At 40.4% G+C, this 27,450-nt stretch overlaps 1 protein-coding gene across 6 annotated transcripts in view; it reads left to right on the top strand.

Annotated features, from left to right (window-relative positions):
• SOHLH2 (spermatogenesis and oogenesis specific basic helix-loop-helix 2) overlaps positions 1-21,745 on the top strand; it is a 96,286-nt gene extending 74,541 nt beyond the window's left edge. For 3 of the 6 annotated variants that reach the window (XM_060129298.1, XM_060129297.1, XM_060129299.1), the window contains 6 exons: positions 1,550-1,660; positions 13,327-13,474; positions 13,675-13,766; positions 14,751-14,872; positions 19,033-19,289; positions 20,720-21,745. In XM_060129298.1, coding sequence (XP_059985281.1) covers positions 1,550-1,660; positions 13,327-13,474; positions 13,675-13,766; positions 14,751-14,872; positions 19,033-19,289; positions 20,720-20,740 — 751 coding nt within the window. In that variant the 3' untranslated portion in view covers positions 20,741-21,745. Of the gene's footprint in view, positions 1-1,549; positions 1,661-13,326; positions 13,475-13,674; positions 13,767-14,750; positions 14,873-18,617; positions 18,791-19,032; positions 19,290-20,719 lie in introns of those variants that run through there. The other 3 variants (XR_009536803.1, XM_060129300.1, XM_060129301.1) reach the window with 3 other exon arrangements.
• The last annotated feature ends 5,705 nt before the right edge of the window (positions 21,746-27,450 follow it).

Here is a 27,450-nt window from a genome sequence, read left to right as displayed (position 1 = left end):
GCAGGTTGAACTGTAAGGTACTAAGTTACCCATCACTGGGCATGTTAAAGTAGAGACTGGGTTAAATAAAAGCAGTGATGTTTCAAACTTTTAAAACAATGGAATCCTAAGCTGTTATCCATCTGCCAATAAGCTTCTCCCTAATGTCTTTTTTGAACTCATGAACCTACCCCACCAATTACTGAAAATAACCCTTAAAGATGGTCTCTTTGAGATATTAGAACTAGCATTTAAACCTGCATTGAACTGGGGGTCATTCAAACCCTTTCAATTCTAACACTGTATGCTTATAAAAATTCTATTTTAGTGAATTTCTTTGTTTCACTTGAAGCTGATTTCCAAGGAGATTTTAAATAGAGCATAGGGCTATAAAGAATGGACACAAGTGTTGAGAACATGGATGATGATGGTGAGAATTTTGAGTTAGTCACTTCCAGAATTTGTAGAATGTGACCGTCAACTTATTTTGAACAGGGAAGAGACTTGGCAACCAATAAGCATGGTTAAACCAAAGATGCACTTACTTAAGTAGTACAGAGATAGCAACAGCTTTCTTTATCTTATTTAGCATTTCAACCTCAAAGAAATTTACCGTATTAAACTTTTTCTGGGATATGGGGTTGGGAAGGGTTTTGGAAGGCCTTGTGATTTTCTTGTATTACTTACAACTTATTTTTGAGCCCTACTCATCTTGTATCTTTGCTCTTCCTCAGAATCCTACTAGTATAACTAAAAGTCAATTTTCAAATCAAGTTATATCCCTTGTGATAAAGGAGATAATATTAGTTTGTAAGTTTTTTAGGGAAATTTTTTTTTTTAATCAAGTCAATGAAAATGCCTGGAGAAGTTCTAGAAAAATGGTCAAGCCAGAAAATGTCCATTAAATGACAATTTTTTTACATGGAGATAACCTGCCGGTTGCTGATCAAGCTGCAGTAGTGTATCTTGGCCCTCTAATCCCTCGTGCTTTTCCTGTAATGTACCTTTAGATACAGTCATGTAATTTGGAATACTCATACTCAGTGAGGTTAGAATATTTTAGTCCTGCTTGTATCTGTTATTCTTTATCAGTATATTTTATTTTATTATTTATTTATTTATTTATTTTTGCGGTACGTGGGCCTCTCACTGTTGTGGCCTCTCCCATTGCGGAGCACAGGCTCCGGACGCGCAGGCTCAGCGGCTGTGGCTCATGGGCCCAGCCGCTCCGGGGCATGTGGGATCTTCCCGGACTGGGGCACGAACTCGTGTCCCCTGCATCGGCAGGCAGACTCTCAACCACTGCGCCACCAGGGAAGCCCTATCAGTATATTTTAGAATCTTGATCAGTCATTGAATTTATGATGACCTTGACAATAAATTCTTTTGAAATTTTGAAATAAACTATTCTGTACCAAATACATAGGGTAAAATGGTTTGATATTTACTGCACCTTTGTATAAAGCTAGGGACTTAGAGAAGCATCCTTTGATTAGTGTATTGGTGCTTATTGTTTACTATTGCCTGACAATTTTCCTCTTTATATGGTATGATTTTCTCTTGTTTCTAGCTCTGAATCTCTAAGAAATGACATTGGGTTTGAATTAAAGGATCCGTTGTCAAATTTCGAGAAAAACAAAAAGATTTCTGTTCTTCACTCAAGCAAGGAAAAGCTGAGAAGGTGAATTTTGTTACAGCCCCCTTTTTAGCATCGTTCCTTTGTAGGAAAAAAATTGCTTCCATGAATTTCGTAACTTTTTATAATATTGTCAAAAGTCGGTGCGAAACTAGTAAATCTAGCAGCTGGGGAAGGTCTGGAACTGGTCCCTGCAATACATGCTACTCACTCATTCATTCATTTAGTCATTCAGCAAGTAGCTGTGAGTGTCTAATATGCCAGAATATGATTCGAGAACTGAGGGAAAAAATAAATTGTTGCCTTCAAGGAGGTCTTAGTCTAGTGCTTAGACAGACTTCTAAGTAGGCTCTTAAATAGGAAATTATGTTTTAATAAATATCATGATAGAAAAGAACACACAGTAGGACACTAGGAAAGTTACCTAAGACAGAATGAGGAGGCAGGAAGGCTTTCTTGAGAAGACGATAGCTAAATTGAGCTTTAAACAAAAATTGGTTTAGTTTGGTTTAGAAATCAGTGAAGGATGTTTCAAATGTCAGGAGTAGCAGGTACAGAGGCCGGCAGTGTAAGAAAGTACAGTGAATTTGTGGAACTGCAGGTGTTTTCATAGAGTTGGCCATAAGGGTGCAAGTGGGAAGGGGCAAGAGATGAGAGGTAGTAGGTAAGGGCTGGGTATGTCCTGTTAAGGAATTTGAATTTCATCCTGACCTGTTCATCCTGCACTAAAGGATTTTAGCAAAGGTGTGATATGATAAGATCTGTACCTTAGAATGAACGCTTGAGCAGGATGTTAGGGAGTGAATTGAATCTGGAGGCCGGGGAGTCTGTAATAAGAAGTGATGAAATCCTGAACTGTGGGGTTAGAAATGGGATAGTGAGAAGTAAGCCAGTTCTAAGTATATGAAATAGGTAGAATCAGCGTGAACGTGGCTGAAGGAGAAGTCAGGTGTAACTTCCAAGTTGATGGTGGAGCCACCGACTGACCGGGAAGTACAGTGGAATGCAGGCTGGGGGTGGGAGGTGAGTTTTGCTCTTGCTGCGTTTATATGGAGCTTCCCAGTAAGGAATTGGCCCTTAGGTTCTAGAGAAGATCCAGGCTAGAAACAGGGATTTGAGAGCTATCAGGATACAGCATCTATTTGAAGCGGTGGATGCAGGATGGATATAATGACTTTGAAAAGCATGTAGGGAAGAGACAAGTGGGGAAGAGGCCCTTGGGGAAAACCTCAATATTTAAGGTCCAGGCAGCCGAGAAGAGATCAGGGGAAAAAGAGTTTCTAGGAAGATAAGAAGAAGACCGGGAGGGAGTGGTATTGAGGAGAACAGGGGAGGAGAGAGTTTCCTAAAGGAGTGTGTGTTCAGCAATATCGCATGACACAGAGATTAAGTAAGGGAAGAACTGACAGTTGACTGTGTTTAGCAAAACCTAAATGTCACTGACCTTGGCAAAAATAATTCCCTTGGCGTGGTTAGGGAACAAGTGCCGTTGCAGAAAGATGGAGAATGAAAGGTGGGAATATGCAGATGAAAGGAAGGAGGAAAGGAAGGTGTGTGGTCTATAAAAGGGAATTTAGGGGAGAATGAGAAATCTTGATAAGGCTGGGCCAGACTTGAATATGTTCATATTTATCTTCCAAAAGAAGACAACTGCAAGAGAGACAGAGGTCTTAAAGATACTCATGTTTTGGTCATCTGTGGCTGCTTAAAAAATGAGACTGAAGTTGATTGGCTTGATACGTGGTTTTATGGGTTAGCAGTTCGAGCAGGACTCAGCTAGGCAATTTTTCTGCCTATGTGACATTAACTGGGGTTACTTGGTAGCCTTCAGCTGGAGGATGATCCAGTCAGGAGGGTCTGGGGCCTTTGCAGGGATGGCTGGAAGGCTGAATGCAGCCGGGGCTCCCCAGCCTGCTAGTCTCAGGGTTGTCAGACTTCTTCCATGGCAGCCCAGGGCTCCTAGAGAGAGTGTTCCAGGGGGCAGGAAGAGGAAGCTGTGCTCTCACACGGCCTGGGACCAGAAACTGGCCCAGTGCCACTTCTACCATGTGCTCTTGGTCAGAGCAGTCACAGAGCCTACCCAGGCCTAAGGGAAGGGTATATAGACCCCACCTCTCAGTGGGAGGAATGTCAAAGAATTTTAGTTCCCTTCAGGCAGTGAGGGGCACTGGCGATGGATTTACATCCCTGAAGAGGCAGAAGGCTTTGGAATCTAGAACCAGGTGGAAGAACACCTCTTCCACTGAAAATGGAGAGAAGGAGTTAAAGCTAAGTGTGGATAAAGATGAGTCTTTTTGTTTGTTTTTTTCGTGCCCTGTGTCCTCTGCCTTCCCCAGCCGTCCCCTTCTGGAGTGTTTGTGTTCTCCCACTCCCAGCTGGTGCCTGGCCTGGACTTTCTTTTTTTTTTTAACATCTTTATTGGAGTATAATTGCTTTACCATGGTGTGTTAGTTTCTGCTGTATAACAAAGTGAATCAGCCACACCTATACACGTATGACGCAAGAGGGAAAAGATGAGTCTTTTGATGGGGCCAGAAAGGAGGAGGAAGTTGATCATTTCTGCCGAATGTGCTCCATCGTCTGCTGAAGATTAGTGGGAAAATGGTGTGGTTTTGGGCTTGATGAGATGGGCTGGTAGATGGGCTAGTCTGGTCCAAAAGGCCTTCACTCGTATGTCTGCTGCTTTAGCCAAGAGGAGACTTAGGGCCAGCTGGCCAGGCTATCCTATAGAGTTCACTAATCTGCAGTGAAATGAGAAAAATACAGTGCAATGAGTATTTTTAAAGCTATATTTTATATAGCATATTCTAAGATTGTGTTTTCCATACTTTATTTGATGTTAAAATCATGGTGATATTAGTAAATGGTTTGCAACAAAATGTTATTGGGAGATGGTACCTTTCTTTCATTATTTTTCATGTCTGAATCGAATGTGGCAATCCTTTATTGGTCCCCCAAAGTTCTGTGTTGTTTTTCTTTTTTAATTTTAGTGGTTGATGAAAACTAAAATCTGAGAACCACTAGTCTAGAGGACTACAAAGATGCTTTGGGGGGTGTCCGCCCCTGTTGCATTATTTAAAGGGCTAGAAATCTTTGTTTCCCAGAAAGAAAAGCTGTAACCAGGAACTGACCCCTCCACTTAGAGATTTGCTTGGGAGATACCAGAAAGTAACAATCCGTCCCTAATTACTTTATGCTATTTCCTCTTCTTAACCCTTCTGATTATGCCTGTGAATCTTAAAATAGATGCTTCTAATCTATTTCTCTTCCTTTTTCTCCTCCTCCTCCCAGTCAGCTGCTTTACTTATGGTTTTGTCTTTTTTGCTTTGTTTTGCTCTTTTTTGTTTTTAAGCAGCATAGGTAACATGATATTTGCTAATGTTGAGGAAATAATGATCCCAGCTGATGGTTTTGAATACTTGCATTTGGGAATTTCTTTTTTAAACAACTCTACCATCTCTGTTTTTTTTTATTAGAACAGATTAATAAAAATTGGCTAATACTAATATTCTTGATGAAATCCCTTTAATTACGCATGTTTTAAATATATAAATATGTCTTTATCTTGGTAAGGTGTATACTTTGCAGTGCGATACCTTCATTTTGTTTGTGTATCTGTGAGTCCAAAATGGTGGCGGTTTAATCATTTTCAGGATGTCACTCACTTGAAGTGAAAGTGAGTTTTGCTGTAGTTTCTCACAAATGAAGGCTTTTCCAGGGCTGGAAAGACTTTTCAAGTCTTAGAAATTTAAGGAAGGTAGAATAGAAAGTTCTCAGAGGGTCTTAAGTCATATGTGGCCAAGAGACCTCTCTCTGTGAGTTCTTGATTGCCTGAGACACATTTGTACAGAGGAGAGACCAAGGACGTAGTTTGGACCAAGACCTTTGGCTTTAAATGCCATTCAGCCTCTTAGAATCACTTTTAGCTGGTTCTTTCCCTGATTTATTTGGACTGGGTCATAACCAAGCTGGCTTCTGTGGTAGATGACAGAAACAAAACACATTTTTGCCTGTTGTTGCCTATTGCTGCTTCCATACACAAAGGAAAAAGAAAACAGCAGGACCCTGTGGGGCCCCTGAGCTGGGTATCCTACTTTTTTGAGCCAACATTAACATCCTTCACAAAGGTTCTCTAACACCATATACAAAAATAAACTCAAAATGGTTTAAAGGCCTAAATGTAAGACTGGATACTACAAAACTCCTAGAGGAGAACATAGGCAGAACACTCTTTGGCATAAATCACAGCATTAGTTTTTTGGGATCCGTCTCCTAGAGTAAGGGAAATAAAAACAAAAATAAACAAATGGGACCTAATTAAACTTAAAAGCTTTTGCACAGCAAAGGAAACCATATACAAAATGAATAGACCACCTATGGACTGAGAGAAAATATTTGCAAATGATGCTACCGACAAGGGGTTAGTTTCCAAAATATACAAACAGCTCATACAGCTTAATATCAAAAAAACAAACAATCCAATCAAAAAAATAGACAAAAGATCTAAATAGACATTTCTCCAGAGAAGACATAACAGATGGCCAGCGGGCACATGAAAAGATGCTCAACATCCCTAATCATTAGAGAAATGCAAATCAAAACTACAATGAGGTATCACCTCACACCAGTCAGAGTGGCCATCATTAAAAAGTTTACAAACAATAAATGCTGGAGAGGGCGTGGAGAAAAAAGAAACCCTCTTACACTGTTGGTGGGGATGTAAGTTGGTGCAGCCACTATGGAGAACAGTGTGGAGGTTTCAGCAGTCCCATTCCTGGGCATATATCTGGAGAAAACTCTACTTTGAAAATATACATGCACCCCAGTGTTCATAGCAGCACTATATACAATAGCCAAGACATGCAAGCAACCTAAATTTCCATCAACAGGTGAATGGATAAAGAAGATGTGGAGTGTGTGTGTGTGTGTGTGTGTGTGTGTGTGTGTGTATGGTAGAATATTACTCAGCTATAAAAAGTGAAATAATGCCATTTGCAGCAACATGGATGGTCCTAGAGATTATCATATTAAGTGAAGTAAATCAGATAAAGACAGATATGATATTACTTATATGTGGAATCTAAAATAATGATACAAATGAACTTATTTACAAATCAGAAATAGACTCACAGGCTTAGAAAACAAACTTATGGTTACCAAAGGGGATAGTGGAGAGGGGGAGAGATAACTTAGGAGTTTGGGATTAACAAACTGTGTCTTCTTTTAGTCTAAAATTAGATGACAATATCAGATTAAAATATCTGTAACTGTTGGTTGTTTTAACTCAAATTTTAGGGGTTTTTTTTGGGGGGGGAGTAAAACAGGCTCTTCACTGTTTACAAAGTTATTTATGAGTTGCAAAAATTCTCTGTTTTTCTCTGTATTACCATGTTTTTCTCCTGTACTCTTCCATTCATCTTGACTGCCACAATCAGACAGAAAGTACAAGAACACTTTGCTTTTGCACCTGTAGTGAAAACCTTAGCAGCAGACATAATCATTCCAGGTCTGTCAGATAAATGCATACTTTTGGTATTTAAAATGTTCAACTTATCAGAATGATGTAATAATCACAAGTAGCAAGTGATTATGTATTTGAAGCAAAAATTCACAAAATTAAAGGGACAGATATTGTATTTGAAGCAAAAATTCACAAAATTAAAGGGTCATATTGACAAGCATTGTTGGAGATTTCACATCCCTCTCTCAGCAATTGATACAACAGCTGGACACCAAAAATCAGTCAGATACAGAAGGTGTGAGCCCTGTTAACCAGCTTGATCTGGTAGATGTATGTAAAACACCATACCCATCACGGCAAAGAATACCCATTCTTTTCAAAGGCGTATGGTACATTCACTTAGATAAACTGTATGCTGGGGGGTATAGTACATTTCAGTGCATTTAAAAAAGTTGAATTCACAAGGGGTATGTTCCTTGACTACAATTAAGTTAAATTAGAAGCCAATAAGAATTTGATATAAAGAAAAACCTCAAATATCTGGAAATTTAAGAACACACTCCTAAATAATCCATGGGTAAAAGAAAATAATCACAAGAAAAATCAGAAAATATTGCAAATTGAATGATTATGATAATAGAATATTTCAAAATTTGTGAGATGCAGTTAAAGCAAAGCTTATGGCAAACATTTTGGCTTTATTTTTTTAAAGTCTTTATTGATTTTGTTACAATATTGCTTCTGTCTTACGTTTGGTTTTTCGGCTGCAAGGCATGTGGGGTCTTAGTTCCCCGACCAGGGATTAAACCCGCACCCCCTGCTTTGGAAGTCGAAGTCTTAACCACTGGATTGCCAGGGAAGTCCCAACACTAGGGCTTTAAATGCTTATATTAGAAAAGGCAAAAGATCTAAAAATCAGTGACCTAAGGGTCCATTTTAAGGGGCTAGAAAAAGTAAAATGAAGTAAATCCAAAGTAAACAGAAAGGGGAGGGAGGCGGGCAGGTGAGGAGAGAGACAAAACATTTTACCAATATCATGAATGAAAGAGGAATTACCTCTACATATCCAATAAACATATAATATAAAAGGGTATATTTTAACTAATTTTATGCCAATAAGTTCAACAACTTAGGTGAAATGGACAAATTTTTGAAAAACACAATTTACCAAAACTGATACTAGATGAAGCAGAAGATCTGAATAGCCCTCTATATTAAAGAAATTGAACTTACTAGAAAACAAAAAAGTACCAAAGAGAAAACGCCAAACTCAGATGGTTTTACTGATGAATTCTGTTAAAAATCTAAAGAAGAGGTAATAACCAGTCTTAAATTTTACAGAAAATGGAGGGAGAACAATTCCTAACCCATTTCATGATGCCAACATAACCCTAAACCTGATAAAGATATTATAAAAAAAGAAAATTACAGGCCAGTATCGCTCATGAACAGAGACATAAAAATACTTAACATAATTTTAACAAATTGAATGAAGTAATAGATAAAGATACAATGTGTCGTGACCACACTGGGTTTATCCTAGAAAAGCAAGGCTGATGTAACATTCAAAAATCAATCGATATAATTCACCACATTAAACACAATGAAGGAGAAAACAATAGATTAACAGATTCTGAAAACTTATTTGACAACATAAGATTAAAAGACAAAAAAACAATCTTCCAGCAAAATAGATATGGAAGAGAATTTCCTGAATCTGTTAAAGGGCATCTATGAAAAACCTATAGCTAACATTGTACTTAATGATGAGATTTTGACCATTTGTTCCTTAAAAAGATCTGGAACAAAGTAAGGTTGCCTATTTTTAGAAAGAAAAACAAAACTCTCTCATTTATAGATGGCATGATTGTTTATGTATAAAGTCCTAAGATCCTACAAAATAACTACTAGAACCAAAAGATGAATATAGCAAGGTCATAGGATATAAGGTCAGTGTACAAAAATCAATTGTATTTTTCTATATTAGCAGTGAACAATTGGAAAATGAAAAATAATAATTATATTGAAAATAGAGTTAAGCCTTAGAATACTTAGGAACAAAAATATATAAAAGACATAATATCTGTACAGTGGTCACTCAAAATATTGCAGTGATAAACTAAAGAAAAACTAAATCATGCATTATACATAATTATGAATTAAAAGATTTATATTGTTAAGATGTCAGTTCTTGGGAATTCCCTGGTGGTACAGTGGTTAAGAATCTGCCTGCCAATGCATGGGACAGGTTTGATCCCCGGTCCGGGGAGATCCTGCATGCCGTGGAGCAACTAAGCCACTGTGCCACAACTACTGAGCCTGTGCTGTAGAGCCCGCGAGCCACAACTACTGAGCCCGCACGCCTAGAGCCCGTGCTCCACAACAAGAGAAGCCACCACAATGAGAAGCACGTGCATGGCAACAAAGAGTAGCCCCTGTTCGCTGCAACTAGAGAAAGCGTGTGTGCAGCAAAGGCCCAATGCAGCCAAAAAATAAATAAATTTACTGAAAGAAAAGAAAAAAGATGTCAGCTCTCGCTAAATTGAAATATAACTTTATTTAAATCTAAACAATAATTCAAATAGACTTTTTTGGGTAAAAATTGACAGTCTAATTCAAAACTGTGTGGAAAGGACTGTGAATATAAAAGGACTTAGAATAAAGCAATCCTGGAAAAGTACAACAAAGTTGGAGCACTTAAGCTATCTGACTTCAAGACTTAGCATACAGCTACATTAATCAGGATTTTACTAACATGAAGGTTGACCAGTAGATAATAAAACACAATAGCCCACACATTATGGTCACTTGATTTTCAGCAAATCACCAGGGCAGACAACTTGGGAAACAAAAGTCTTTTCTATAAATGGTGCTGGAACAACAGGATATCCATATGAAAAAACAATGAAACTTGACCCCTTCCTCATACCATATAAAAATTAATTCAACATGAAGTATAGAGAGGGCTATCATATAAAGCTAAAACTATAAAGCTTCTAGAATAGGACTGTTCAGTAGAACTTTCTGCAGTGTTAGAAATGGCCTATATCTGCTCTCCAGTAAGGTAAGCTGCTAGTCATATTATTGAGTATTTGAAATGTGGGTATTGTGACTTAGGAAATGAATTCAAATTTTTGTTTAATTTTTAATTAATTCATATTTAAATAGACTCATGTGGCTTATGGCTACTGTACTGAACACTACAGTTCTAGAAAAAAGCCTAGGAGAATGTTTTCGCTAGCTGAGGGTAGGCAGCTGTTCCTTATGACACAGAAAGCAATAACTACAACAGTAAGAGTAGATGAATTAGACTCTTCAAAATTTACAGCTTTTTCTCTCATAAGACACCACTAAGAAAATAAATAGGCAAACTACAGACTGGGAGAAGATATTTGCAAAACAAATATATTGACAAAATACTGATATTAGGATATACAAAGAACTCTTAAAGTTCAATAATAGACCTACAGTCCAATTAAAATGGAGGTAAAGTATTCAGATAGACACTTCACAAAGGAAGGCAATACACAAGCCCAATAAGCAGCAGAAAAAAATGCTTAACGTACTTTGTTGTCATGGAAATGCAAATTAAAGCATGAGATACTACCACACATACCTCTGAAAGGCCAATATTTAAAAATTAAAACTGACAGTATTAAATGCTATCCAAGATGTGGAACAACAGGAATTCTCATACATGGATGGTGGGAGGGTAAATTGGTACTGTTTGGGGGAAAGTTCTGCTAGTTTCTTCTAAATTTGTAAAATAACCCTTCAATTCAATTCCTAGACATTTACCTAAGAGAAATAAAAACATACGTTCACAAAAAGATGTACAGAAGATCTTGCAGTTTTATTCATAATGATAAAAATAAGAAACAGCCGAAGTGCTGATCGATAAGAGAATGGATAAATAAGCTGTGGCGTATTTATACTACGGAATACTGTTCCTCAATAAAAAGGAACAAAGCAGCCCCATGGATAAATCTCAAAAACATTATGCAAGTGAAAGAAACCTTACATAAAAGGACATGTGCTGTGAGATTTGATTTATACGTAGTTTAAGGAGAGACAAGAGTAATGTGAGATAGAAAAATATCAGAAATGTGGTTGCCTCTTATGGGGGATGAGACTGACCAAGAAGGAACATAAGGAACTTTCTGGGGTTATGAGAATGTTGATTAGGTAGTTTGTGTCACATAGTTTTGTACGTTTGTCAAAACTCATAGAATAGTACCCTTAAGATTGGTGCATTTTATTTTATGTAACTTTTACCCGAAAATAAAATAATTCGAACTGTAGCTATACGTTTAGGGGTTTAGTGTACTGAAGTCTACAACTTACTTTGAAATGCTTCAGTGCAATAAAATAGGTTGATGTATATGGCCAGTGGGATGATTCATACATGACAAAGCATAGACAGTAAGTGTTCACCATAGACTCTAGGCAGTGGGTATATAAGTGTTCCCTGTACAAATTCTTAATTCTTTCAACTTTTAAGAATTAAGAAATCTTAATTCTGTCAACCTTCCTGTATGTTTGAACATTTTCGTAATGAATGTTGGAAAAATGTTTAATGTGATCTTTCATTATAAAAGTGATATATGCCCCACAAAGATATTTGGAAAATGTAGAAAATTAAAGGAAGAAATAATATTTTCTATAGCCCAACTATCCAGAAATAATGATTACTTGACGCTTTTGCTTTGTCTTTTTTTTTGCCTTATTTTTTCTTTAATGGCTATGATCATATTTTATATGCTGTCCTGTATCTTATACTTGTCTCCTATAGAAATATACTATTTTTTCCCCAGTAAGCTTTTTTTTTTTCTGTACGCGGGCCTCTCACTGTTGTGGCCTCCCCCGTTGCGGAGCACAGGCTCCGGACGCGCAGGCTCAGCGGCCATGGCTCACGGGCCCAGCCGCTCCGCGGCATGTGGGATCTTCCCCGACCGGGGCATGGACCCGTGTCCCCTGCATCGGCAGGCGGACTCTCAACCACTGCGCCACCAGGGAAGCCCCCCCAGTAAGCTTTATAACATATTTCCACTGCCAGATAATATTCTGCTGAGCTTACTTAAGCATCCACTCATTTTGTGTGTTTAAACTGTTTTTCCTGTTTTACTGATAGACTAATGGATGTCATTTTACAGGAAGTTTGTTCTGTGTTTGAGATCCTTGTAAGTGAAAGTACCATGTGGAAGGGTATATGAAGTTTCAGAGCCCATCATACACATGTCAAATTGTTGACTTTTCCATCCCTTTTACAGAGTGATGCCTGAGACATCTCCACAGAACCCCCAAAGCTCCTCAAAGCCCAATTAAAATACCACCCACTGATCTGGAATATTTGAGTTATTCACTGGCTATGTGACAAAGTGGATTTTTAAAAATCCATTTATTTTTGTCATTCTAAGGTTCAGAGAGGTTTAGTAAGTTGCCAGAGGTCCCAGCCAGTAATGGGCAGAGCCACCCTTTGATCCCGTACATGTCAAGGCAGTATTCAGCGCAAAACGTGCTTAAGAATGCTTACTAACTGAACACACGGATAACTGAAGGTCACAAAGGCTGAGATCAATTTAGAGTTACGTTTCCTATGTATTTCCCTTCAGAACTGTGAAAGACTTAGGTTAGTTTCTTTCTGATATGAGCCTGGATGACGTTCTCATTTGCATATTGGTTTATTTGTTCTGTCCATCTACCTACCTCATGTAAAGGAAGCAGGCTTCTGATTTTCCTTTGGCTCAGAACACAGGTGAAGCCCATGTATTCTAAGTTGCTAATTGTGTATTGTTGGAAATGTGGTCCAGGTCAGAGTGACATGAATATCCTGAGGACTCTTTCTTTGCCTTCCAGGCTTCTAGTGTGAATCACAAAAGGATTCATGTGTATGGTGTGTGATCCTCTCCTCTGAGGGATGCGTGCCTGTAGGTTTCCATAGGCAGCAGGGGTATTCTCTGGTGTCCTCAGTGTCTGGGCATCCTGCACACTCACGGGGAAGAGTGAGCTGGGCTGCCATCAGCACAGACACTGTACTCGGCAGCAGTGTGAGCCGTGCCCCAGAAAGCTGTGATTCCAGGGGCTGTGGAGACTGCTGGCTTGTGGGGACATGGCCCCTCCTCTAAAACGGAGACTAGAAAGGCAGGGGCCGGTTCCTTTATAAACAAACCCAGAGGAGGGATTGGTTGTCCTTGTGCACAAGGAAGAAAACAGGCTAATCATTCCTTATTTATTACATTTCTCTGCTCAGAGAGCGAATCAAGTATTGCTGTGAGCAGCTGCGTACCCTGTTGCCGTATGTGAAGGAGAGAAAGAATGACACAGCTTCGATTCTCGAGGCAACAGTTGACTACATGAAGTATGTCCGGGAGAAAATCCCTCCAGCCATCATGGGCCAGGTAGTCAACTCTCAAGCCCTTGAAATTTATTCTCGCAGACAGTGCTTTAATGCTACAGTTTTATTTCTTTTATTTTTTATAGTTAGAAATGTGTGTGTGTGTGTGTGTGTGTGTGTGTGTGTGTGTGTGTGTATACGAAAAAAATCTATAGCTATAGCTATCTAAGTAGATCTCAATCTCTTTCTCTCTTCATTTCTTAGATTACTGAAGTACTTCAGATCAATAGGAGGTTTTGTAAGAAACGACAAACGCCCATCCAGCTATCCACCCCAGGCACGATTATGGCACAAAGGTATGATCATCTGAATCTTGTGAATCTGAGGTCGCCTTGTTATCTTCCTCTGGTACTAATGCTAGAAATGAGACAGGCACTGAACCCACCCATTATGAGAACTAAATGGTACTGATGAACCTAGCTGCAGGGCAGGAATAAAGAGGTAGACATAGAGAATGGACTTGATGATGTGGGCTGGGAGGGCGAAGCTGGGGCTAAGTGAGAGTAGCATCGACTTATATACACTACCGAATGTAAAATAGTTGGCTGGTGGGAAGCAGCCGCATAGCACAGGGAGATCAGCTTGGTGCTTTGTGATGACCTAGAGGGGTGGGATAGGGAGGGTGGGAGGGAGGCTCAAGAGGGAGGGGATATAGGGACATGTGTATGCACATGGCTGATTCGCTTTGTTGTGCAACAGAAACTAACACGGTATTGTGAAGCAATTATATTCCAATAAAGGTCTATTAAAAAAATAGAATCAGTAAACTTTTCCCATTGCTGATGTGTATCATTTAATTACAGTGATAAAATATGTAATATTCTCAGGCCCATGATGCTTTCATCATTTGACTCACTCTTTCTTCTTTTGTTGTTTCTTAACATGGGGCTTTACGAGTAGTGCCTGTGGTGATTGACAATGCAGTCAGGATGCGATAGATTCTAGCATTCCTCTGTCACCAGGGCAGTCCAGCCCCATTTTCAGCTGGGAGTCCTTAAAGACATTTCTAGTATAATAGGTGACGGGCCAGATGAATGCTTCCTCGTTTAAATTGATCAGAATGTGTACACGAAGAAAAACTCTAAAGGAGAAGTAAACCATTCCTCCATATCCTAAAGAACCATCATGAATCCTCTTCTACAGTTTGTTCTTATATTTAATCCCGAGCGTAGGCTCTGTCTGTGCTTTTTAGAAATTGAATGTAAGAAGAGCAGTTCAACTCAGCAATGTTCATATCATCTTCCTTGAGAAATGCCTAAAGAATGTTTTGTTTTTTTAAGAGAAAACAGTGTGTTGACAAGCACTTATTCACCTGTGAGAGGGATCAGATTCCTGGCTAATAAACGCTTGAACGTGTTCTCTGTTCCTGCCTCCGGGGCTCCCTTGGATGAAGCTGTGAGAGGTGAGCTCCGCCCACCGCGCTGTGCAGCCGTAGTGTGCACGGGCTCGCGTGTGTGTCCTGCTCACCCTGGACCTTCTGTGCAGGCACTGCCGCAACCAGGGGATGGAGCGTAGCTGGAAGATTACACCCTGAGTCCTTTGGTGCTGTCTGCTTGAAAGACACGGCTGGCCACTGGCATTTAAATAATGTTACCCCAGAAAGTGGGCTGAAAATTGACTCTCATTACCAGAAATCTCATCTTAATGATAGATGATGAGCACACTGATGACTGTGTGTATTACTGAACAGAATCTAAAGGGAGGGAAGTATTCATATTAATTCAGTGCTAACAGTGTGCAGGCAGACCTCAGAAATACCGTGAGTCCTGTTCCAGACCACTGCAATAAAGCGAATATCGCAATAGGGTCACACGTGTTTTGGTTTCTCAGTGCATATAAAAGTTATGTTTACACACTATCGTAGTCTATTAAGTATGTAATACATATGTCTCAAATATTAATGTACATGCCTTAATTTTAAAATATGTCATTGCTTTAAAATGCTGGCCATCGTCTGAGCCTCCAGCAAGTAGTAGTTTAACATCAAAGATCACTGATCACCAGCTGGTGCTTTGTGACCGCCTGGAGGGGTGGGATGGGGAGGGTGGGAGGGAGGGAGACGCAAGAGGGAAGAGATATGGGAACATGTGTATATGTGTGGCTGATTCACTTTGTTATAAAGCAGAGACTAACACACCATTGTAAAGCAATTCTACTCCAATAAAGATTAAAAAAAAATTCTAACCATCATCTGACAATGCAAGGTTGCCACAAACCTTCAATTTGTTTAAAAAAAAAAACAACTCTTCAAAACACAATGGAAGTACAATAAAGCAAAGCACAGTAAAATTAGATATGCCTGTATAAAAATATTAAACATATTTTTAATAAGGAACATGGATTCACATCACACCTAGGAAGGTTGAAGCATACCTTTGAAAATCCTGAAACAACCGAAATAACAAAGTGATTTCCTTACAACCTGAAATCAAAAAAAAAAAAAAAAAGATCACTGATCACAGATCACTGTAACAAATATGCTAATAATGAAAAGGTTTAAGATATTGTGGGAATTAGCAACATGTGACACAGAGACATAAAGGGAGCAAATGCTGTTGGAAAAACGGCACCAATAGACTCACTTGATGTAGGGTTGCCACACACCTTCAATTTGTAAAAAAACAGAGTGGCTGCAAAGTGCAATAAAACAAGGTCTGCCTGTACTGAGCATTTAACATATTAATTGATTTACCTCCTTTGTGTCTTTGCTTAATTGTCACCTTCTCAGTGAGTCTTTCTCAACCACCCAATTAAAACCGCACACTCCTTCCCAGCATCACATAATACGTGGGACTCCTTATCCACTCCCTCTGCTGTATTTGTCTTCATAGCACTGTTCTCCTTCTAATATTCTTTTCTTGCCTATTTTTTTATTGCCTGTCTTCTGCCACTAGAATATCAACTCCACAAGGACAGGGATTTTTTTTTTTTTTTGCCTCTTTTGTTCATTGCTGTATCTCTAGTACCTAGAACAATGACCAGCTCACAGTAGGTGATCAAGAAACATTCATTATATGAATATTCCATTGTGAATATTCAATGTTTACCCACTGGGAGGCATTTTTGTTATTTGTATTATAAAGTCTAGGCATGCCCATGTGCTTGTACAAATAAGAAGATGGAAAAAAAGCAGAGCCAGAGTAAAAGCACACAGCTGCCAGCTTGTGACTTCTAGTACATATTCCCAAAGGTTATTCTTCACTGAGAAGCCAGTAGGTTATGGAGCATGTAACCTGCGTGTTAGGTGCTGATGACCAGAGGCCCTACCATTTCCTCCCCCTGCCTGAGTCTGAGGTCACCTTTCTACTGGTTTCCTCGAAGGGATTCCACTGCCTCATGTCAGCACCTCCCTGTGCTGGGAATGCCCTTTCCCACGCTCTGCCTGGCTCACCCCCAGTCATCGCTTAGTTTCAGCTTAAATGTTTCTGCCTCAAAGATGGGGACACGAGGACAGACATGGTGCAGTTCTTGTTCTTAGCTCGCAGATGAGCAGCAGACAGGGTCATAAAGCAAAATATGATTCGTGTGTTATTTTAAGTGCTGTCGTCGAGGTACCATGCACATTATGGGGACATTGTGGAAACAACAGGAACAAACGAGGTTACGGGGGATGGTGTCTAAAGTCAAAAGAGAAAGGTGTCCAAATAGGACATTGCCCTCCTTGTTCATGTAATCAACCTCAGGGTATTTATTCGTCAATTTAGACTCTTTTCCTGACTTAGGGGAGAGGGAAGGAGAATAGAAAAAAAAGTAGCCATGAGCCATGGTTAATCTACTTAAAGTAGCTATGGCTGAATGTCACAAAGAATGATTCAGTCAGCCCAGATTAAATCAGATAGGGGTCAGGCCACAGGTGTATGCCTGTCAGTGTTACTTCTTATACACACAGTACTTACTTCTGCATTTTCACTATTCATATCCTGCAGAAACTCTGAAACACTCTTGTGATGGTAGTGAGTTCAGGCCTTTCTGTGTCGCAGGATCTCTTGGTTTTGCATCACCTAAAATGACTGTTCTTGGGAAGAAACAAATCCACTAGGACCATAGGCTTATGTCAGGTTCAGACTGGACAAGACCTTGAAGGTCACTGAGTCAAAACCCCTACTTCGATTTTATTTACTTCGATTTTATTTACATACATTTTTCCATTTGAAAAGCAGTATTAGTCCTTTACTAAAACCCAGTTAAGATAATAACTGTATTCATTTTTAAATGTATTCCCTTCAAGTCTTTTTCTACACTACAGTCTTTTTCTACACTACAGTCGTAATCATATTGGATCTCCAATTTTGTCTCTGGCTGTTTTACTTAACATTGTGTCCTGTCCACTTGAATTTTGTATTATGCAGCCCTCAGCACCATTGTAATGGTTTTAGTAGTTTATCAAACGATTTATAGAATAGTTTTCTTAGTCGGCCTCCTGTTGCTACATTTAGTGTTTGCAGTTTTGTGGGGAGAGTGATTTTATGCATAATATGATAGTAAATATTTCCCTGTAGATTTTTCTGTATTTTGGACTTTTTCCTTGGCCTGGATGCCTGGAAGTGAGTGACGAGTGAGTTAGGGAACGTGAGCACATGCACAGCTGGTCACGCATGTTGCCAAATGGTTTTTGAAAGAGGACTAGCTCAGTTGAAATCAGTTAATAAGTCTTTCAGATTTCACTTTCACCACCTAGGCCGGTAAATTGAAGGCTGGAGAAGTTAAATGGCCACCTGAAGTCCCCTGGTTTCTGTGCTAAATCTGACCTGTAACCCAGAAGTGCTGATATCGGTCAACATTAGACTTCCTTAGGCTGCCTTTACTTGTCCTTTTTCACAAGTCTCTGTACACTTTTGCCGAAATGATTTTTCACAAATATTGCAGATACATTTGTATTTAAAGTAGACATAAAGCTATGTTCCTTTGCCTTTATTCCTGTCAGTATCCAGAAGAAAATAAATAGGTGTTCAGGGAAGTCACTGGTGGTCCAGTGGTTTGGACTCCGTGCTTCCACTGCAGGGGGCGTGAGCTTGATCCCTGGTCAGGGAGATCCCTCAAGCCTCACAGCACGGCCAGAAAGTTTAAAAACAAAACAAGGTATTCCTGATATTGAGATTACATTGTTAACATTCATTATATATTAAAAAATTTTTTCTGCCTTCTAGTTACTGCACAGAATATAGCTATATAACAATATAACCCACTTCACTCATAGAAAATCAGTGAGTGAGTTGTGGCTGGATGGAGTTCTTCTTTCCAGCATTCTCCCATGCTTCATAGGGATGATCACAGTTTTTATGATGGCGAGACATGCGCACGCACGCACAATGGCATAGAGGTATGATGCGTCTCCAAAATCTGTCTTTTAGTGACATGTGAACACTAATTTATAGTGTGTGTATCGCTCTAAATGCCACTACCAGAAAGTTCACTTTGTTTTTACATCAGCATTTGAGTATAGCAGTAGTCTTAAGTTTGTACCGTGAGGAAATGAAATAGAGGGCAATGTATTTCAAATATGGTAGTTCAGGGTTACTGATTTGCATCTACTGATGGATACTTGCTTTATTTTTATTAAAGGTCAGTCGAGCTCTGCGTCAGAGAACACTGTTGGCGCCGTGTGTAAAACCCGAATCCCCAGCACAGCTCACTCTCTCAATTCCTTCCGTGCTGTCAGATACTATTCTAAAGTCGTCCCTTCCTACGATGCCGCTGCCGTAACAAATCAGAACATTTCGGTACATTTTCCAACAGCTGTGCCCAAAGTCTCGAAGTTTCTTCCTCAGCACTGCAATTCTGTGTTGGGCCAGGCGTGCGCAGCACACCCCAACTGTCTGGTAAGTCTTCTGGGGTCTGTGGGTCAGGCTGGGCTCTTTCATCCCAGCCCTCAGGAGCCCCTGGCCTGCGTTTTGTTGTTCATGCTCTGGTTAGAAACCTCATCGCCTGGCACCGGGGGAGTCAGCCCAGGCCCTGGCTCCCCGTGCCGCCCCACTGCTCTCTCCATATCCAGAGTTGGTGAATCTGGACGTGGCTCCGCTGCTATGCCTGGAAGTGACCAGGCGGAACCTAATCTCTGCTAGAGCCCCTCCTCGCTCCCCCTGCCCGACCCCGCTTTCTAGGGTGCCACCTCCCATTCCACCAGCCGCACCCTCCACCGGCTCCGTGGCTCGCTGCTGATTTCTCTCTTAGGCCGGCACCAGTCACACACCCTATGACAGCCTGTTCTTGTGACACCAACCAGGCCGATTTCAGATCCCAGGTGTCCTCATAGCACAGATACTTATTGAGCACCCACTGTGTTCTAGCATTGTGCGAACCACCGGACATGTAGTATCTAAAGATAGACCACAATCCCTGCCCTCATGAAGCCTGAGTCTCACAGGGAAGCGGGCATAGAAGCAGACAGTCGTGATGCGCATTGGCGCGCACGGGAGGAGACCCTCGTGTCTATAGGGTAATACGGGTGTGGGCAAGGATTGGGACTGCTTACCCCTGGAGGAAGTACTGCGTGAGCTGAGATCCAAAGAGTAAGAATTAGCCCAGTGGAGAGGTTAGGAGTTGGGAGTGAGGAAGGGAAAAGCATTCCAGCATGGATCAGTAGTATCTTCATTTTTGGGAAGAATTGTCCAATTCTAGAGGAAGACCTGAACTTGACTGGCCTGCTTAAAATGGACTCCGATAGCCTTAATATAATTATTGATACTTTTGCATATTAATAATAGTTACCGTGTTTGGAGCACTCAGTAGGTGATGTGCCAGGTACCCTACGTACTTAATGTGGGTGATCTAGTGAGTCCCTGACACAGTCATTGAGGCAGGAACCGTTATTTCCATAGGACATCTATAAAGTGGGAATAATAGTGACTTTCCCAAAAAACATGTATGAGAAAAATGTTTGAAAGAGCATTAGAAATTTTAAAATATGAAGTATCGGCAGATATAATACAGTTACTAATGGTCATTAGTATACCAGCAGGAAAACCAGAGTAAATGAAAAAAAAAAAAAGATTGCAATATTATTTTTTTAATTGTGACCTACCCTTACTGTATGTAGTTTTTCCGGAGAATTGTTACAACAATGTATAATTACTTTTAGTAACTATGACTAATACCTATTTTAAAACCTGTAGTGTATTCACCCGAGGAGTTCATGGTTTTACAAATTATTTCCTATTGCTTGAGGACATAGAAAATGTATTTGTGACATTATGAGTAAGAACAGGCCAGGATTCAATTAATGTGTTTTTTTTTTTTTTCACCTTTGCAGCAACAGTTTTGGGCGTATTAATAGCACATGTTTGAAATTCACACTCTAGACCACCTACTGGGTGCCGTTTGACAATACAAGAAGGATGGAACAAAGAATGATCTTGAAAGCTACACCCGGAGACCTACTATCAAAAGGGTTTGCATTGTATGGCTTCTGATAAATGTGCTAAAAGCTTCTGCAGTCAGAAAGACAGGCAGCAAAAGTGCTAGCCATAGGTTTTTACTTACCTTCACACATACTTGGATCTCCCCCAACCCAGGTGCTACAAGAACAAACGGCCTAGGTGAGCTAGACTCTTTTTTTTTTTTCTCAAAAAATATTCCACAATTTATGCGAAAGGTACATGATAAAGAAGATCCACGTAGACTGGGTACAGTGCATTGGTGTCACTGAGTACAGATGTTGCAACTTGCTTCTTACTTTTAGTATCACTGTGAATTACTGTCACTTATTTCTAGGTGGTATCGTTTCCAGATTTGACATTTTAGAGAGCTTCCTTGGCTATTCACTATTCAAACTCAGATACCATAGTTTGAGAGAGGTGTTTACCTCCTCACCTGACTACTAATGAATAAACTGACATGTTTGTTTTTGCATTTCACCATCCCTTGAGTGAAATGGTAGCTAATAGGTAAATTTTTCTTTCTGGCTCTTTAGTTACAGACAAGCAGGCCTTTCTTTGTTTTTCATCTCCTTCTTCCTATGGGTATCAGAAAAGATTGCTGAAAATAAGGGGAGAAAAATGTTTGTTTTATATTTCACTAAAATGTTCTTATGCATAGTATAAGTATTATTGTTAAAGAAAATATTCAGTTCTGACCCTCAAAACGGTAACCCATTTTTGTTCTGTTTAATAAATATGTGTTCCCTCTTTTAGTAGTACTGTGTAGGGACTTTAATTTTACAAGATTTTTGAGGATTTGGAAAATTACTTTCGGCATAGCCAAATTTTCATGTTAAATTGTATAACTTTTCTTTGAGGATGGCATGGTAATGGAATTTGTAGATGTTTGACAAACTTGATAAAGGACCTAGAAGTTTCCAACTAAGATTCTATGCTTATTATTATAAATGTGTGCTCGACTCTTGCCTTTGGGGGTAGTAATGGCTTTGACATTGTAGGAGAACCTGTTGAGGTATTTTGAGTATTTTGGGATGACTTCGTATGTTCACAGCTGGTCTTAATTTCTACTGGGACTTTTTCTTTGCATCAGTGTTTTCCTAAATTCACACGTGGACCATGAGACACAGCCTGTGGCTGGGAATTCTACCTAGAGAGGTGACCCACAGATCCTGTCTACCTGCTGTTATCAATCCCCTTTTTCCTTTCAACATGAAGAGGAGACTACCAGATCAGTCTTTTTTTTCAGCGCTGGTTCCCATGATCCTGAACTTCATGCAAATGTCCAAATTCATTTTTAATACCAGAATTTTAGTTTTAATAAATTATGCTCTGCCAGGTCAGTTCAGCTCTCAGCCGGGGAGGAAAGGTTAGTTGGGCCTCAGCCTGTAAAGAAGAACACACTTTTCCTTTGTAAAATCAGGTTGACCGGTCATGAGACAGTTGCAGTGTTGTTTTCACAATGAAAAGGTGCAAAGAGTTTGTCTAGAAAAGTTGGCAGCTTGCGGTTTTCACATTGGTGGTTCTAGCAGCCCCTGTCCCTATCCAAACAGGGAGTAGGGGCAGAAGCAAATATTTATTGAGCCCTTTCTGTGGCTTAGGCAAATTATGAGACATATCCTCGAGGGAGAGGAACTTGGCCTTACTTGTTTCCAGACCCTCATTGTCAGCCGTCTTGCTGGCTGGCTGGCTGGATGTACACGTGCTTGGATGGGTACCTGGGGGAATGAGGACCCAAGAGGAAGGAGGCGTCTGAACGTGGGTGATGATTATGAGAAGGGAAAGGGGGGGACGTGGTCAAGCCCTTAGGGACCCGTTTGAGGTCAAGAGGAAAGGAAGAGTGGAAGTAGATATTTGGCCATCTATCACTGTAGTTTTTATTGAGAGTATATCACTACTCTGTTTACACTTATTTCCTACCCCTCACCATACTTTTCTAATATATGAGTTGTATGGTCTCCCAGCATAGCAGAAATGGCAGTCATTGGTAGTGTTTATAAACAAACTGTTGTGTGTTCAGTGGAGAACATGCAAATGTTGAACACCTCAAAAATCATTCAGTTATTTATTAATTTGTTCAGTAACTATTTGGCAGGCATTGTCTTAAATGCTGGGAAAACAACTATATATATGACATCGTCTTTTTAACTTTTTTTGTCTAAGAGCTTAAAGTTTACTGGGAGAGACAGGTAGGCTGGAACTGCAGTAGAGTTTGGTGAGTGCTATGCAGAGGGAGAAATATGAAGTACTAAAAAGCAACACCCACACCATTCTGGGGATTCATGGGAGGTTTTAGGGGTAGTGACGTCTGCGCTATCCTCATTTCTGAAACTGGTGGTAACAGTACCTGCCTCTTAAGGTTGTTTTGAAGATTAAATGAGATAATACATGTGAAAGCTCTTAGAACAGTGTCTGGCACATAGGAAGCATTTAATACACGTTATTATCATTATCATCATCATATCATCATCGCCACCACAATTATAACAGTGATTAAGCTGAGATTTTAAGGACCAGTAGGCATAAACTAAGCCAAGAGGTGGAGATTTGGGGACTGCTTAGGGAGATAAGTTTTCAGGCAGAGAGAACTGTATTTGCAAAGGAACGAAGGAAAGGACAGCATAACACGTTTGGAGAAGTGAAGGTAATTCCACGTGGCTGTGCAGAGAGTTCAGGTGTGGGGTGGAGGAGGGATGGAGCGGGGAGATAGGCGGGAGCAGAGAGAGACAGGCAAGGGCCACGTGACACTGCCCTCTTGGAACTTTAAACAGTTCTTTTGTTGCTGTCATGGTATTGACATCATCAGATATGCATTTTAGGGTGAGCACTCTGGCTTTGGTGAGTTAAAGGCAGAATGAATCGAAGGGGGCTTAAAGCACCTCGGGGGAAGGAGTGGCTGTTCCAGTAATTCAGACAAGAGATGGCCCGAAATATGTCATTGGCTGTGGGGATGAAGAGAAGAGGCAAATCTGGTCGATATTAAGGGGGCAGAATTAGCAAGAGTAGGTAGATGATCCAATACAGGGGTGGTGAATAAGGGCAAAGTAGTAAGGATAACACCCAGGTTTCTGGCTTCGGTTGCTGGACAGATCATATTGACGTTCACTGGGGGAGCACAAGGAAAAGAGCATTTGGAGGGATGGCGCTGGATGATGACAGTTTCACCTGGGAACGTGCTGCATTGGGTGCGTGGGGGGTAGCCTAGTGGAAGCAGCTAGAACACACGAAGATCTGTGCAGCACAGGTGGGGGCTCTGGGTGAGAGATGACGCAGTTTAGGGCATCGTCAGCTATGGGTGGGGGAATGTTGAAGTGGGTGATTCAGTCATTAAATGATGGGATGATCCACAAGGGCCTTCTGACCCTGCAATTCTATTATCATTCATCATAAGAAGTCACTGGGTCAGGCCCCCAATGTCACATGACACTGCAAGTTACCAGAGATTTGAGACACGTGGGTAGAGCCCTCTAAGGCAGAGGGTACAACTTGCCCATGGCAGCTGTGTTTGTTTACTGTTGTTTTTTTTTTAAATTTATTTTTCCTTCCAGTTTTATTGAGGTATAGTTGACATACAGCACTGTATAGGTTTAAGGTGTGCAGCATCATGGCTTGACTTACGTACGTCATGGAACAATGACCACAGGAAATTTAGTGAATGCTCATCAACTCGTATAGATACAAAATCAAAGAAAAAATATTCTTCCCTGTGATGACAACTCTTAGGATTTGCTCTTTTAACAACTTTCCTATATAACGTACAGCAGGGTTAGTTATATTAATCACGCTGTGCATCATATCCCTAGTCGTACACTTATAACCGGAAGTTTGTACTTTTGGAAACCACCTTCATCCAATTCCCCCTCTCCCCAACCCTTGTGAGAAATTAAATTTCTCCGAATTTCTAGCTTCTGAAAAATTCAAAACATCAACAATACTGGCTCTATTTCTACTTAGGCAAAATAGCAACACATTGCTCAGGTGAGTAGTACCCAGCCCTACGTATGGGGTGTCAGGTTCCCACCCAGCTTGCCTCCTTCATTGAAGTGACTTTGCCTGGTCCCTATAGGTATTCCAGTTTGTCCCCTACAACGAGAATCACTTGGGGGATGGAGAGTGGCAGCACGTTAAAATGCACACTCCCAGGCCGTGCCCCACAGGGTCAGATGGGTAGGTTTGGCTGAGCTGGTACCTGGGGATCCACATTTTAACAAACACTGCCCGAGGTGTGGCAGGCATCTGATTATCCTACTTAAAAACCCCCAGTGCACATAAATGGATGCAGATATCCAGAGGAGACACGAAAACAGAATAGATGCAAAACTAAAACCGTATGTCATTGACTTCCAGACCTGAAGCCCTTGTAGATTTATGAAAACCATGCATTTGGGAGCTCCTGTCTCAGAGATTGTGATTCTGTAATTCTAGGATGGGGCTCAGTAACCTGCAGAGAGTGATTCCGAGGTGCAGCCAGGTTTTGGAGCCACCGTTAGATTCGTAACATGCTAATCACGTGTGTGTTGAGAGCAGATGTCAGGAGATGAAGCAGGGGGAGCATATCCTCCCAAATCTCCGCAGGTCACAGGAGAGGATCATTGCTGCCCCACTGGGTGATGGAGAAAGGTTTTGCTGAGGAGGTGAGTTTCAGAAACTGCTTTGGTAAGAAGATTAGATGATTGGGTAAAAACACTGCACACCCAGAGTATAGCTGTGGGGAAATTCAAAGGTGGGAAAGGACCCAGGGAGTTTGCATCAGGAATAACTGAAAAGAGTGAAAACCGTGAAAATGAGGTCTGTCTCACTCACTTTCTTTTGTCTAGATGGCAGTAAAAACGTGTATGAAGGGAGTTGCTTTCTCACGTTTATTAAATTTTCATGTTTGTAGAATTACAGGGGTTGTTAAAAGCAGAAAGCCACTTTTGCAATATAACAAACTACAGAAAATATGTCATTTCTCTGAGTACTTGGCATTGACCTATCATCACAGAATTCCTGAGACCAAACCGAAGCCTCCCACACTTTGCTTTCTGACTTTCTGGCCTGCTGTTGTTTGCCCCTTTCCCTTTGCCTGTCTCCCTGTTACATGGAATGAGGAAGCAGGAAGCCCAGGGATCGCCTTGGTTAATCAGGTATCAAGAGCTGCTTTCATCACCATGGAAACATGACACCCCTGTGGAAGACAGAGAAACCCCTTATCTCTCGATTTTTCCAGGTGGATTTAACATCCCAGAATAATATCCTTTCTGAAAACAAGAAAACAGGAAGATGCAAACACACGCACACAATTACATTACATAGTATGCCGGATGCTGCTGAATTTTACTCATCTGACCCTAGAAAAAAGTACTTTTCATTTTTGCTCAAAGCACCCATTTCTAAAAGTCAGATCGTAAACTAGGTGGGCTTGAGTACGGCCGGGAAATAGGCTTCTAAAGTGCACAAACTTGTTCTGAAACGGAGTCTGCTAAACCGTCTTTGCAGACGGATACTCCTTTCCACTTCTTTCTTCCCCAGATCGGCTATGTGAGGGTGTTGGGAGTGGTGTATTTTCTACAACACTGAATTCCTCCTCCTGTATCCTGTCTCAGGCTATTTTCCTGTGTTCTTCAAAATAATAGCCAAATTTTAAAAAGTTCTGTGACTTAGGACTTACAAGACTCCATGTCATTTTTAAACCCCCGATAACAGGTGTCAACTTTGCAAACACTGTGAAAACTCCTTCCAGGTTATTTTCCCTATAGACCTAAAGTGGATCTCAGTGTTGAACTGGAAACTATTGGGAAGTAGAAAATCTCTCTCATGCTTATGTGTATGTTAGGATAGGTGCACAGAAACAAGAGTAAACTCGTTTTTTCCCCTACTGCTTTGGACTAATACTGGTTCTCTCATGTTGTGGTATTCTTATACCCCTGAATCTGTTGTTTTTAAAGCATTCAGTTAAGAGTGTGGAGAAACCCATCAGATTCACTTCCCTGTGGGATTACTTGTTTTCTTTAGTATTTTTAGATTTTATTTACTATCATAAAAAAGGAGGCCATGGTGGTCGAAGCATTGATTTTTGTCTCCTACTGGAGCACTATTATTGAACTACCCTTTATGACATTTAACTAGTAAAATAATGATTTAAAATATCTTGCTAAAGGAGACATTCCAGACTTTTTTTCAGTGTAACAAGAAGTTAAACTCTTCGATTGGGTTAGTGAGTCAGGACCTGGACGAAAATGCCTCTAAGCCTTTGATGGAGTTAAGGGAACGGGAAAGAGGTGAGATATCAATTAAGTAATCTTTTTTCTTTAGAAGCAAAAAATTGAGTTTTGAAAAACTTGAATATGAACGTATTGTCTTGGCATAAAAAGACTTTAAAGGGTTAATCCTAATCTTAGGCAACCGAGAAGCTACTGCAGGATTTACTCTGAGCTGCACGTACTCCCCTGCTTTCTCCAGACATGTGAGAAGAATTGTATATGGGGAGGGGAATTCCTTTCTTGACCATCAGTGCCCTCACCCTGTGAAGCAAGAGCTGAGTTTCAATATAAATGTTATTGCTGGCCAGGTCCTTTTTAAAAACCTAGCCACAGAATCTGACTGGCAGAGAATGTGTTTATTCTTA

This window comes from Lagenorhynchus albirostris, chromosome 18 (assembly GCF_949774975.1).
Source record: "Lagenorhynchus albirostris chromosome 18, mLagAlb1.1, whole genome shotgun sequence".
Lineage (NCBI taxonomy): Eukaryota > Metazoa > Chordata > Mammalia > Artiodactyla > Delphinidae > Lagenorhynchus > Lagenorhynchus albirostris.
Note: the sequence above shows the minus strand (reverse complement) of the source record. Positions and strands in the feature narration are given on the sequence as shown.